The sequence below is a fragment of the Salvelinus sp. IW2-2015 genome, linkage group LG4q.2 (assembly GCF_002910315.2).
Source record: "Salvelinus sp. IW2-2015 linkage group LG4q.2, ASM291031v2, whole genome shotgun sequence".
Lineage (NCBI taxonomy): Eukaryota > Metazoa > Chordata > Actinopteri > Salmoniformes > Salmonidae > Salvelinus > Salvelinus sp. IW2-2015.
In genome coordinates this window covers 12,639,388-12,653,048 of record NC_036843.1, presented here as the reverse complement: position 1 = coordinate 12,653,048, position 13,661 = coordinate 12,639,388, and the positions used below count along the sequence as shown (strand labels likewise).

The 13,661-nt window shown below is 44.3% G+C and overlaps 2 protein-coding genes across 5 annotated transcripts in view; one reads left to right on the top strand and one right to left on the bottom strand.

Annotated features, from left to right (window-relative positions):
* The window catches only part of mnat1 (MNAT1 component of CDK activating kinase), a 70,158-nt gene extending 62,094 nt beyond the window's left edge, over window positions 1-8,064 (bottom strand). The window contains exons 1-3 of one of the 4 annotated variants that reach the window (XM_023986702.1): window positions 6,327-6,345; window positions 4,572-4,662; window positions 74-226 (exon numbers count right to left, since the gene is read on the bottom strand). In XM_023986702.1, the coding sequence (XP_023842470.1) occupies window positions 74-226; window positions 4,572-4,662; window positions 6,327-6,336 (254 nt within the window). In that variant the 5' untranslated portion in view covers window positions 6,337-6,345. Of the gene's footprint in view, window positions 1-73; window positions 227-4,571; window positions 4,663-4,769; window positions 4,789-5,049; window positions 5,181-6,326; window positions 6,346-7,962 lie in introns of those variants that run through there. The other 3 variants (XM_070443391.1, XM_023986704.2, XM_023986701.2) reach the window with 3 other exon arrangements.
* On the top strand, window positions 5,383-12,448 carry LOC111963336 (homeobox protein SIX4-like). Its single transcript, XM_023986699.1, has 3 exons — window positions 5,383-6,237; window positions 8,103-8,779; window positions 9,836-12,448. The coding sequence occupies exons 1-3, from the start codon at window positions 5,510-5,512 to the stop codon at window positions 10,462-10,464; spliced, it is 2,034 nt and encodes a 677-aa protein (XP_023842467.1). The 5' UTR covers window positions 5,383-5,509; the 3' UTR covers window positions 10,465-12,448.
* The last annotated feature ends 1,213 nt before the right edge of the window (window positions 12,449-13,661 follow it).

The window sequence follows — 13,661 nt, the reverse complement described above, 5'->3', positions numbered from 1 at the left end:
AAGGCAGCTTAAGGAGAGGGAGGAGTGGGCTGAACACAGAGACACACCCTTCTCCCCCGTGCCCCTCACTCACATCTTGAGCACCTTCTTACGGATCTCCACCTCCTTGTCGACGGCAGGGTCTTCAAAGAGCTGCACACGGAAGTTACTCTTCCTCAGGGGCGTGTCGCACTGCACACAGTTCCCCGAGCCGCGCACAAACAGCATGTCCACACAGCTCTCACATCTGAAAGGAGACAGAGACATAGTAAACCAGCATTTCCCCAAACTTGGTCCTCGGGACTACGCAGCTGATTCAAATTATCAAAGCTTAATGATGAATTGATTATTTGAATAGCTTGTGTAGTGCTAGGGCAACAACAACAAAAAAAACGTGCACCCCTTGGAGTCCAAAGTTTGGGAAACCCTGTGGAAAACACACACAGCTGTAGAGGAAACTATATTATATGGAGCATGCATGTCAAAATCTGTTACCTACTGTATGTGCATGTCTAATGCACTTTTCCTTAGCAAAGGCATAGTGGTATATTTCAAATGTATATTTTGTCTGTCTGTCTGAGTTATCAGCCTCACAGCACGTGATAATGGCCATCTTGTATTTTTACAGTAGGAATCATGAATGGAATGTTGATTTCCCCCCCACACCCCCGACACACACGGAAAATAATCTGACACCCCTGCAATTGACTGTCTGCATTGGAAAAACAGTTTTTTAAATTTTATATATCATTTCAAATTAACTCATAGTCAACGTGCCACGTTGCATAGAATACAACATCTAGTTCAGCAATGTACCCACAGCTTCTCTCATCACTAAACCATTTCAAATTCCACTGATCCTGAAGTTCCCTGAAAGGCTCTGGGTTCTTTCAACATTGTCAGTATTGTAATCCTTTTTAAAATGACCTTGAAAGTGCTCTAGCAATTGACCTAATATTAATTAAATCAAAACAATTGCAAAACAGTTTAGTAGATTTAGGCTAAATTACGTTATGACGTATTCATCTGTAGCCTAAGGCATGATGAACTGCATTGATAAAGAAAGTCTAACCACATGACTACTATTGTTGCATGATACACAAATCCCATCTCATCATTAAGTCAATTTCGACCAACAGGAAAGCATTCCAATGCAGCAGGTTCTTTCCTCCACAAACCATCAGGACAACACAGCCGTAGCAACGACCAGAGCCAACTTTGGGCCGAGCAACATTTACTAATCAATCACACCTTTAAGCAGGTAGGCATTTACCCATCAATTACACTTAAGTGAGGAGTGGACCCTGAAGACAATGGAAAAGGCCTTAATTCTTCCCTAAGTAGGCGGCAGGAGAGGCGAGCAGGGGGGCTGGATAAACATTTGCACAGTCCACTCTTAATTAAGTCTCTGAGAAGCTTTATTCCACTGGAATTCACCTTCTGTAGGCTTCCTGCTCCTAGCTTCAAAAGCAAGCCCCAACATCTGGTTTCCAAATGGCCACATCTAGGGTGACTACTGCCATTTTCACCCCAAAATGTTGTTGCTTATTCAATGTGATGAAATTCTGGGGGAAATCATCTTGTGTCTCCATGTTTTTTTATTTGTTTCCAAAGTCACATTGCTTTCAAAACTTCTTTAGAACCCGAGTCCTTCAGGCCAAGTTGCAGTAAACCCTTTTCACCTCATCAGCAAGATTCTCAATGAAAAAGCAGTTATGGGAGAAACTGCAGAAACTACAGGGCTTTGCCTGTTTACATATCAGATATGGGCCAATCAAAGCAAACTTGCCAAAAGATAATTAACACCAAAACACCCTCTAGTATAGAACAGAGCTCACAAAACATTCACAAATAGGCATAGTGTTCAACAACCACTGGATTTAGCACAAAAACATAGATGAAACAAAAGTTATCCTATACGTGGTTGGTCCCCAGGACCATGAGAGAGCCCTCTGATCAAGTGCAGCCCAGTGGGGGCAGATGTTCACTGTGGCCCCAGGCTACAGGAGATGTATAGGCCTGGCCATATGGAGGTAGAAGGGGGAGGGGTGCTACTTGTTTCCACAGGCCCACAAAGAGCCCATTCATCAGGCAGGGCCATAGCTTGCCCCCTGCCCCATAAATGGACCACACAACGGACCCTCCACAGGGGAAATCCTGTGTAATTCTAGAGCGAAGAGGTGAAGCTATGAGAAGATTGAAGGGAGGAGACTTTCAAAGTGAACTTGCCATCTTTAGGCTAGCCATCTGTATAGGGCCCTCTTTCTGATTGTGTCTTTCTCCTGCTTCTGGGCATAAGGGCTTGGGAGAGACCATATGTCTAGCATCATACACACGGTTTCTCTAGCATATGCTCTCTCTCCCTCTTTCTGTCTCTGTTTCCTTCTCTCCCAAGGCTGTTCTCACTGCAGCAAAGTGGTGAGTGAGCCCTGCATCCCCCAGCCCTCGCTCTCCCTCACCTGTCCTGTTCAGAGCTCCTGGCTCATATCTCTCCCATCTGCAGCTGTCAGCAGGTCAGGGGAAGGTAAACAGGGGCCTGGCAGGGCAAAAACAAACCCCCCACCACCACAACCCAAGGGCCAGTGACATTGCTTGCCTGCCTCCCTCCTCCTCTACGGTAGAGAAGGTAAGTACAACACAGCCACATAGGGGCTGGTTCACCCGCTTCTCCCATGAAGCCCTCTCCATGCTCTGGACTGGGCCTAGACCCAGACAGGAGATCCCTTTGTGTAGTAATCACCTGTAGTAATCATCAAACAGTGCTAACCTGCTGTGACACCCTTTCCTGCCTGTGACACCCAACACCTGTAGAGCCACAGCCAGAAAATACTGGGACACTTGATCGGCTCTTAAAACTAAATGTGAAGAGGAATTTCATAAATTACAATGTACATTATCAAGCATGGGAAAGAGTAAAACTTCCTAAATTAGTTTTCAAATAAACTACCTCCCTCTGCACTCTAATGGGTAGGTGACTGACTGACAGACACACAAGAACTTAGCCTCCACCTGCAGATGTGTCCCTATCACTCCTTCCTCAATCTCTACATACCCACCCTAATGTACCTGGCCCACCGTCATCTGTGCCCAGTCCCTGCTTCCAAATGCCAAAGGACACAGGCCCTGCATCACGGTGTGTAGGTAATAAATAACATAAGGCCAGTGTCACTGGCGACGGGGACACTAAATGTGCTGCTGTGGGATTTAAATTTAGACACAGGGTGAAGAGGTTACATATAGCGTGTGGGACGGCCTACACCGGAATGGCTTCATAGCGTTGTCAGCTGTCAGCAAGACTCTCTCCCCAGTGCAGATAAGATCTTGCCACAGTTTGACCAACCGTCAGTCAGACCAACGGACAGACAGGAAGATAAACTGGTCGGCACAGGATATTTTTGTTTGTTCAATTTCATTCAAACATAGTGAATCATAATCAACACATTGTCTATGGAAATTATGTCAAGTTTAGGCTCTTTTGTGACAGATCAAATTTGGTTCTGGGTTCCAAGACTGTGTAAATATTGTGCATCAACAATAGCATACCAAACCTTGAAATCCTGAGTTATCAAATGACCAGCAGTAAGGACAGTCAAAAACAATTACCAATGTGTGTGGTTGCAGTTTCCTAGCAGCACCCAAATAATCTGGTAAACAGTTCTTAAGATCACCATCAAGGTGAACGGAGCTAGGGAAGGGTTATCCTCTAAATTGCAAAGTTATTTACATTTTCTCCCAGTGTGACCCTGCGTCCAGATAGAACAGAAGCTCTGAGTTATGAGTGTGCTGACCTGATGACGAAGCACGGCCACTTCCTGATGGTACGGATAATAAACAAACAGGGTCAAACATATGCGCCAACAGACACCAGCATTTTCCTCACGCGCCACTGTCACTGCATAACAACACCCATAAAAATCAACCCGTCTCCTCTCCTTCATCAGGGAGACTGGGAGGATGTCTGGGCTTACAAACAGGGGATGTAATTGAGGACAGCTTTCTTGCAATATTTTTCTGTTACTTCCATAGAGACTGAGGCAGTACATCAACCTGAGTTGATAGCTTTATGGTTACGTTTCAGTATCACATGTTCTTGCAATAAAAATAAACAACAAGCCAGCGTTGTCTATTTAAGTGATTAATGCCCGAGAAGACGGTTTTTGGAGGATATATTGGCACGGGTGTTAATAAGCCAGAGACGAAAACATTTACTTGTGCATTCTGTACAACTTGTAAACAAGACACGCTGAGACAAGGCGAAGTGTTTATGTTGCAGATAGAAAGGGATGAAAAACAGCAAACATGTTGACATCGTGCACCTAAAAGGTCATAGTTCTTCACTTTCAGCTTTGCTAGCTACATAGTAACGTCAACGGATTCAACTCCACGAGTTGAGTTTAGTCGACTAACTAACGTTACATAGCAGAAGTAACGTACTACTAGCTAACATGACATTGTATATTCCTTGCGGTAGTTGTCTGGCTAAATAACATATTTAACGGGTTGAAAACCTGCAGCTATATCTGTGAAGCTAGCTCGCTCAGGACACTGCTGGGCTTGCTAGCTAGTTAGCATGAAGGGATAACGTTACTCACAGCGTGTGGCCACAAACATTCACCATCAGTTTCAGAGAAGGATTCCTGTATTTTGTTGTCTTGCATCTCGGACACCCTTGGTCGTCCATCTCTACAAAGCACAGAAATTAGAGAAAACAGAACTAAAATGAACTAGTCAGCTAGCTAATAAGTTAGCATTCTTTCTTGACAGTTCACTGAAGCGGTCAAATGTGTCACCTTCAAATAGTCCCGATAAGAACGTCGCTGGTAAGAACGTTTCCTAGTTAATAGTTCCTCAAAGTGCATCGCACAAAGAGGACAAATGCAACATAGTGATAAATATTGTTACTGTCCAGTGATCACAAGAAAAAACTCACACACACGAACATTTCAGAATTCCACAATGCTTAGGCCTACCGGTATTTCAAAAATGTAGCCTAACTTTCATCATTTACTTTTTTACATTAATCGAAGGTGGAATTGAAGGCATAATGCCAAGGGTAGGCTTTCATCTCACCGAGTATGTCTTTCTTTCTCTAAAAGGGGCAGTCCATTGTCACATAGCTCAGTTGGTGCAATCCAAAAAAAATATGCCATAATGCAGGCAATATGGATAGTCTTTTCCGCTCCCATAACAAAATCCCAAACACATTCACCTTGTACAGGTAAGCCTCTGAAATACTGTACGTCATGTCTGAGTGACAGATGCAAACCAAACACTCGTCTCTGGGTCGTGGTCGCTCCTCCCTGGTGTAGTCCGTCGTAGCCAATTGGGTGACTCTCCTGCAGACAGACCCCAATGCTCCTTCTTGCCACAGTTCCCGCAGAGTAAAAATCACATTGGAACTAAAGGGGAGAGCTATCCATTTACAGCTGCTGCCAGACATTCGATCGTGTTCGCATGGCGAGGGGGTAACCTGATCGGCTGAAGGCTTGCCGAAACCAGGGAGGAGTGACTTACAAGGAAGGCTTGAAAAATGTCTTCTTCTTCAGGAGAAGTCACAATTTCAAATAACATCAAGAAGGAAAATGTGAAGACGGACAAGCGAGATTGCATCAAGCTTCTAGCGCTGGATACCGCGGAGTTGTCTATGGAGCGCGCAACTTCGAACACTGATGCAGTCCACAGTGAACTTCTGGTGAGCGCGGCTTCCTCGCTGGCATTCTCCCCGGAGCAAGTGGCGTGCGTCTGCGAGGCTTTGCAGCAGGGAGGCAATGTGGACCGGCTGGCCAGGTTTTTATGGTCCTTACCACAGAGTGACCTGCTACGTGGCAACGAAAGCATCCTGAAAGCCCAAGCTCTTGTCGCTTTTCATCAAGCTCGGTACCAGGAGCTCTACAGTGTTTTGGAGAACCACAACTTCAGTCCATTCAATCACTCCTCGCTGCAAGACCTCTGGTATAAGGCACGGTACACGGAGGCAGAGAAAGCGCGGGGGAGACCCCTGGGCGCCGTGGATAAATATCGCCTGCGGAGAAAGTACCCACTACCCCGGACTATCTGGGACGGGGAAGAGACAGTATACTGCTTCAAAGAGAGGTCCCGCAACGCGCTGAAGGATCTATACAAGCAGAATAGATACCCCTCTCCAGCCGAGAAAAGAAACCTCGCTAAAATCACGGGACTCTCCTTGACGCAGGTCAGCAACTGGTTCAAAAACAGGAGACAGAGGGACAGAAACCCGTCCGAAGCACAATCAAAAAGGTGAGAAAATAATCAGTTGATTGCTTGATTTTACGCAAATGACACAGTGTGCGTAACAGCTTAAGACATTTAACTCATAAATTCATTACCAGGAGTCATTTTGAGAGATTATTGCTGGCAAGGTCGAGCAGGCTTGCCTTGTATGGTACATGCACACCTGATTGTAGCCTCTGACTATTGCATGGTAATCGCTCATAGAGCTTGGTGTGTGAGTTGACAGCGTAAATCATTAACATTATAATATTGGCACAAAAAAGTGTGCAGGGTAGCTTACACGCCGCTAATGTTTTGAAATATGAGGCTGTTGCCATCCAGATCAGGTTTCATTTGCGTGTTAGGGCACTAAGAGCATGGACACCAGTCCAACATAAGCCTACTCTATTCCAAATATAACCTTTATACTCTAAATTGTGTTATAATGATGTTATAAATAAGTTGCTTTTATAGATGTAGCCTATAAATATGAATAGTCTCCGTTCGTGTGTTAAGGTTCACAATTAACTGAATCCAATTCTCACCACATAAATCACTTTGGCAATTTTCTTTCCCTCTTATTTAACCGGGGAATTAGAACACCTCCCCTTCATTAGAAAATCCCCCACCCCCAGACAGATAGATATTATTCCCTTCTTTTTATGTTTTCTTCTCGCGCGCACCTGGTGGAGTGACCTCTTACCCACCCTGCACACATTGGTTGAATCAACGTTGTTTCCACGTAATTTCAACGGAATTACATTGAACCAGCGTGGAATAGACTTTGAATTGAGGTCTGTGCCCAGTGGGTACTCTCTCTCTCTCGCTCCCTCTCTCTCTCTCACCACAAACTTCCCAAAAATAATGCCATCGATTGCTCAAAGGCATTTGTTTTTGCAATCCACTTCATTCCAGTTTGTGGGGGCCAAAAATTATATTGCCACTGACTAAACATTATTGTTCTTTGAGTGACAAAATAAGTGATTATAAGCCTGAGCTAATTTATGGAGAATATGAATAGGATTTACGCTTCTTCAATAATTGGCATGCAGGCCTCAGGACGATGAAGAATACGTTTCTCTTTAGTTCAGAGAGCACGTCTTTTTTGTAGCATGCAGCTGTTTCAGTCACTCGCCCATGATGAAAAATACGATTCAGATGGCATTGTTCGATTTCCTAATATTTTACTAACATTATTAACTTAAAAAGTGAAGCTATGCAAACATAAAATAAAAATACGTTATATGCCAATGACCACTTAAGAAAATACAAATAAAGGTATCTGACCATTTGTGTTGTCACGCTGCGACCGCTTGCATTTGTCACCCCGGAATGTATTACGCCAAATGGTAGGCCTGAAGGAGTATAACTAAAGGAGGGCTATAATCCAATTTACTCTCCATGGGATAAAACGTTTGGTAGTCGACGTTCCTTATTAAAGCCATGTTTGAGAGATCTCCATTGATCACCTCTGTTGTTGTGCCCACAAATATTGTGTGCCCATAAAATTATATAGCCTATGTAATGTGGTTGTATCATTGTTTTAATAGGCTAAGAGAGTTGAGGTATGGACAAAGTTGCTTTGACATATCAGCCATATTTCTTTGTATGCATTTCTTTGTATGCAAATAATGTCTTTCTATGATTATTTCGGTTTCAAAATCTGTCTGTCACTCACTCTGTCAGTAGTAAGACTCAACCTGTGCACTCACCAATGACAACAACATAAGTCAAACCAGTAGGACAACTTACTTCGCTGAGCTCAATTCTTCCTCACACAATTCCATCATTAAAGTCTACCAAGAGTTAAGAAGAGGACATATTTTCTTCAGACAGTCCCTGAACTGCTTTCAATATCTCACTCTCTTCTCCCCTCTGCATTTTTTCCACAGTGAATCTGATGGCAACCACAGCACAGAGGATGAGTCTAGTAAAGGGCAGGAGGAGCTCTCTCCACGCCCCCTCTCCAATTCATCTGACGGGACGATGACCCATGGGGCCCTCCCCCTGCAGACAGGGTCTCTGGACAGTGGTGTAATCATCCAACAGATTGGAGACATCAAGATACCCCCTGTATCCAGCAGTGAGGTGCTCTTCAACAGAAACCTAGTGACAAGTAACCGCTCCACTGTCTTCCATAACGGTGGCTCGTCTTACCTCCAGGCCCCCAGCAACATCCTGTTCAATGGGCTCAACCTGGGCATCCAGCCCTTGGCCTTCAACCCCCTGCGGCCCTCTGGGGGGGTCCTGATGGGGGGCTCTGGTGTGGACATGCAGATGCAGGCAGGCCAGGAGAAGGGGCTGGGTGGCTCCAGTGTGGACTACGCCTCCTACTCTGGCTGTGTAAACGGAGCAGAGGTGAAGCTGGAGGGGGTTTACAGCATGGCAGCTCAAAATGGCGGCTCGTCTGTCCTCACGTTCAGCTCGTCCTCAGGGGCGCTCCAGCTGGGCGGGTACAGTCTGGTCCACGTGCCCAGCGGCGTATCCAACGGCGACGGGACGTCACTGCTCAACAGCAACTTGGGTCTTCCTCTGCAGCTCCCCTCTGACTCCTCATCACTCTCACAAGGTGGGTTGACTTTACCTCATATCTGTCGATGTGGTGGTGTGTGTGTATCAGGGGGTGTTGGGAAAGGCAGAAGACACATTTCCGTTCTAACCAATGGACAATAATGTTGTATTTTATTCTATTCTACATTGAAAACAAAAAATCCACATTGAAGTTTTGCTGATAGCAGTTTCCGAGGTATTGGTGACAACTAATGACTGTTCTATATGTAGTATTATAGCATTTTAGGTGCTCTTCCAACTGCTAATAGAGAAAGAGAGAGTGCAGTACAGTAAAATGGTGGTGGTTGACCCTAACCTTTCAAACATCTAAAATATTAGAGCAACTTAACCCCGCTCCCCTTCAAAAAATAATTGAGTCCTGGGTTGAAATGTAAATGGGTGTAGTCACCAGCTCTGTTATGCATTCAATATGTCTGAGCTGTCTTAGTAGATGTTTTTTACTACACTGCAATGAGTTGGGGCTGGACGCAAAGGCCACACACAGACACACACACACACATCCATATTTTCTTGTGTGGTGATATATGGTGGTCCTGGAAAATTATAGAGATGAATGGAACACAGGTTCTGAAGTCATCATCAGTCATCATCACTGCACACTCCTGACCTCAGGGGGAGAGAGGAGGATAATCTGTTTAAGACAATCACAGGACTGAAAAAAACGTACTAACGAGGAGAGAGTCATTACAGCACTTAATTTGACACAAAGCAGAGAACTCATACCAGGACAACAGAAAAGTAAAATGGAAAGAAAAAAGCCTTCTTGTTGGCCCATAGCAGGCTTTTACATCAATACGACTCTCCTGGGTCCCACAGGGCCAGCTTCAAAAACCAGGAGTTGTGAGAGAGACACAGCAGAGATTTCAGATGGAATTCTGTTGCAAGTTAGAGTAAGAGTGAGTAACAGTAAGAGTGAAGCCAAAGATTTACAGAACTATGTTATAGTCAAGGAGGAGAGGATGTTATAGTGGTTCAGAGATAAGAGTATAAAGTATTGTTAGACAAAGGAAGTATAAAATGTTTAGGCTAATAATCTGTCATTTGAATATCTCAGGTACAATCCAAATGAACAATGTAGCAGTCAGTTCTTCTAGTGAGGACTCCTACCACCACCAGCACCATCAGGACAAGCTGGCCATGGCCCCCATGCACCCCAGCACGGTGCTCTACAGCATGGGCAACACTGGACAGACCTCCATCAAGAAGGAGCCCCTGGAGGGTGGTGGGGGCGGAGGGGTGTACTCCTACCACCATGGCCTTCACCTGGACCCCAGTGGGCAGCTCAGCTACTCTTCAGACCCACTAACCTCAGAGGAGGTCCCCTCCAGCCAGGGCTCCTCCTCTGACGTAACCACCGTCAGCTCCTCCAGTCCAGAGCCTGAGGTCTACACCAGCCTCACCGTCAGCACCCCTCTGATGGCCCAAACAGACCCTAACAGACACCAACTCCAGCCTGGGGAGTACCTCAGGGGCCACAACTCACAACCTGTCCCCTCCTCACACCTTCTGGGCCCTGGCATGAACAACAACTACATGTCTGTGTCGGAGAGTAAGGTGGACGCTAGTGGTGGTGGGGTGAATGAGATGGTGCGGGTCATGTGCGGGGAAATGGAGCCGGGGGAGGAGAAGGACCTGGCCAAATTACAGACAGTGCAGATGGACGAGGACATGGCTGACCTTTAACCTGTAACCTATGACCTTTCATAAGCACTCATATCTGTCCAAGCAGTGATGTGGTGAATCTTTTTACTCTGTGTTTTTTTTTACCATTCATTTCCTCTAACTGTTAAATTATTTGCTAATGTTGTGTTAATTTTACCTTACAATAAACTCTATTCAGATACAAACCCCTTGGATTGGCACCATGAAGTCATCCTAATTAAATATATATTTTTTTTTTTCCTCTATGCCTTGCAGAAAGGCATGACTAGCTGTCCCTTGCATGCATTTGAATCACATTTTAAGTGTGCATTTTTGAAAAGACAACACCTGCTACTTCCTGTTGACTGGACTTGATCTGCAGAACAGGTGTTGGAGTGGCCCTGGTCATGTGATCAGGATGTTCCTCCAAACTAAGTGCATCATCTGGGAAACCAAAAAGGTCATTTAGTAGGGGCAGGGGTAGCGTCTCTGTGAAAAGGTTAATTAAAACCACTAACGCTGCACTGAAAACCACACATGAAACCACATGCGAATAACAGGAAACCACTGCAATTTAGTCCTTCAATAAGAAATTAATGTACATTTCTGCCTCGTAAAATGTCAGACTTCAAATGGGTGGCAGGTAGCCTCAAGGTTAGAGCGTTGGGCTAATAACCGATCCGGTTCGAATCCTGGGGCTGACAATGTGAAAATTCTGTCTCTATGCCTTTGAGCAAGGCACTTAACCCCAGGGGCACTGGACATTGGTGACCCTGGTCGTGACCCCACTCCCTGCGGGTGTCTCTGGGGAGTTGGGATATGCAAGAAACACATTTCCATTACACACACTTGTAACAGGACAAATATAAGACCCCCCCCAAAAAAGTATTATTATTCACTGACCTCTCCCAATTTGCACCATAGCATCAAAACATAAGATTGTAGCTTCAAAGAACATACTTTTTCCTCTGGGGGAAACATTAGCAAATCAATACTGTGACATTTGTTATAATGTGTAAAACATATTTCAAACTTCATATATTTCAAGCTTCAACCATTATTGGAGACAGGGTGGGGGCCTAAAAGGGCTGTTACACTGTCCAGTCTGTGTCTAAATGAACTTAGTAAAACCTCCATATGCTGTTTGGCAACAGTATGTCCCATCATTCATTTCTAAATGTCTCCCAAACTGTCTCTGTGAAAAAATACATCAATAATATTTTTCTACAAAGTAAGACCGGTGTGCCTGTTTGTGTGTTTGCATAAGAAACTGGGAGGGGGGTATTGTGCTTGATGGAGGAGAACCACATGTAGTCTGATGTGTTTTATATGGAGAGGGATTTCTATTGTGTCCCTTTGCATGGCAAACTGAGTTAACAATATTAGAATGTCTTACTACTAGTGCCTTTTACTTTTAATTGTTATTTGTAAATACGATTGAGTGTGGCAAACACGTTCTCTACAGTTTATGATTGATGTGTAGGTGCAGAGTGTGACACATGCAATGCATTAATGGGTTTCTGATAAAGCTTAGCTATTCCCCCTTGGGTAATTTCCTGGTTTTGTCAGATAGGGGCATAAGGCAGACATATCCTGTTATATTAATATAGATAGTAAGTGGACATCATCAGTCAACAAATACATGTGGAGCACACAGACACACAACACAAAACCATTATACGCCATGACCAATCAGATGTCATTTACACATAACAGCAAGACAGTAAGACACAGATGTACACAGAGTGGCCAGTACATTTTTCTTTGTCAGGTTCCATGACCTAAACCCCTATTCAGAGTAGTGCTATGAACAGACTGCAAACTGACAAAAAGACGACATTACAGAACAACTTTGTCTTCTTGCTCTGATGTCATATACCAAAAATGAGCCATAGGCAAATGGTAAAAACAGATTGTTTTTTATTTGATCTTGAACTGTATGTTTGTAATCTCAAATGATCCGAATGTATTTTTTAAAATCTCCATACTTCATTAAAAGTTTATATTTATAAAAATATAAAACTGGTACACTTTTTTGTCATGAACAAAGTTTTTTCTCGATTCATTTTTGATTAAACATGTGAGTTGGGTTTGTGTTTAATGTTATGTCTACAGTGGACCTAAATTCTCGAGACAGGAAGCATACATCTTCTATATATTTAAAAGACTTAAAAAGCCAAACTCTGTGAGGATGGGGTATAACAGTCGTGCCCTAATCCAACAAGCCTACAACCTCGCTCTGCAAACCTGCAGTGATCATTTGCACATGCCTGGCAACCTGGAGTTCATTAGCCCTCCTTTTCTCATCTCAGCCCCCGTAATTCAAATAAACAGCAATGAGATTTCCAGAGGTACTGCTCTTAGGGGTGGGGGGTCTACAGCTCCAAAACACCCTGTCCAAGGGCCCTCTCCCTGGGCAAACCCAGAGCAAGCCCTGCCTGGCTCACTCAGCCAACCCACAAGTGGACGAATGAGTCTGAAGTGCTGTCACTCACAAGCACTGTGTGTCTGTACAGAGAAAGCCTGAACTGCTCACATGGCTTAGGGGGATTTTACATGATCTTCCACCCAATTTTGATTCACTCCACCGGATCCCAAGTAAGGCGAAGTAAGATGGTGGGGGGGGGGTTGTGGATGGGTAGATGGACAAATTATAGTGGTTTAGAGACCGGACTATTGGCCTTATGCTCTTTGCGGATCCTCTTTATGGGTTCTATGCAGATGACCCAAATAAACAGAAGGTGTTTGTCTCTGCTCACTCAATGGTGATGAGGCCCGGACAGAGACGGGGGAGAGAGTGGGAGAAAAGGAGCTGGAGAGGCAGGTTGCTGGTGTATGGTTACCTGTGCACAGGTGACCTTGCCACAGGCATTGGATTAGCTGATTGTTAGGTATCAGGTAACGCCTCCTGTAATATTGAAGAAGGCTTTGTTGAAGCCCTGAACAATGTCCCATTGGCAATGGGAGCCCATGTTCTGTTGGTCTCACGGGGTGGGGGCCCCAGAAAGCTCGAAATTCCACATTTTTATTGTGCCTGTAGAATAGGAAAAAAATGAACACCACACTCAGTCCTTTTTATGGAAGACTAAACATTATTTTGAAGAACATGTCTACATCTGTTTGTAATATTGCTATTTTATTTTAATTACAGTAGCCTACAAGGCAACCTTGATAGATATATTGCATATTTAATTTTTCCAAAAATATATCACTTTTAAAATTACACACTTGTTTGTATA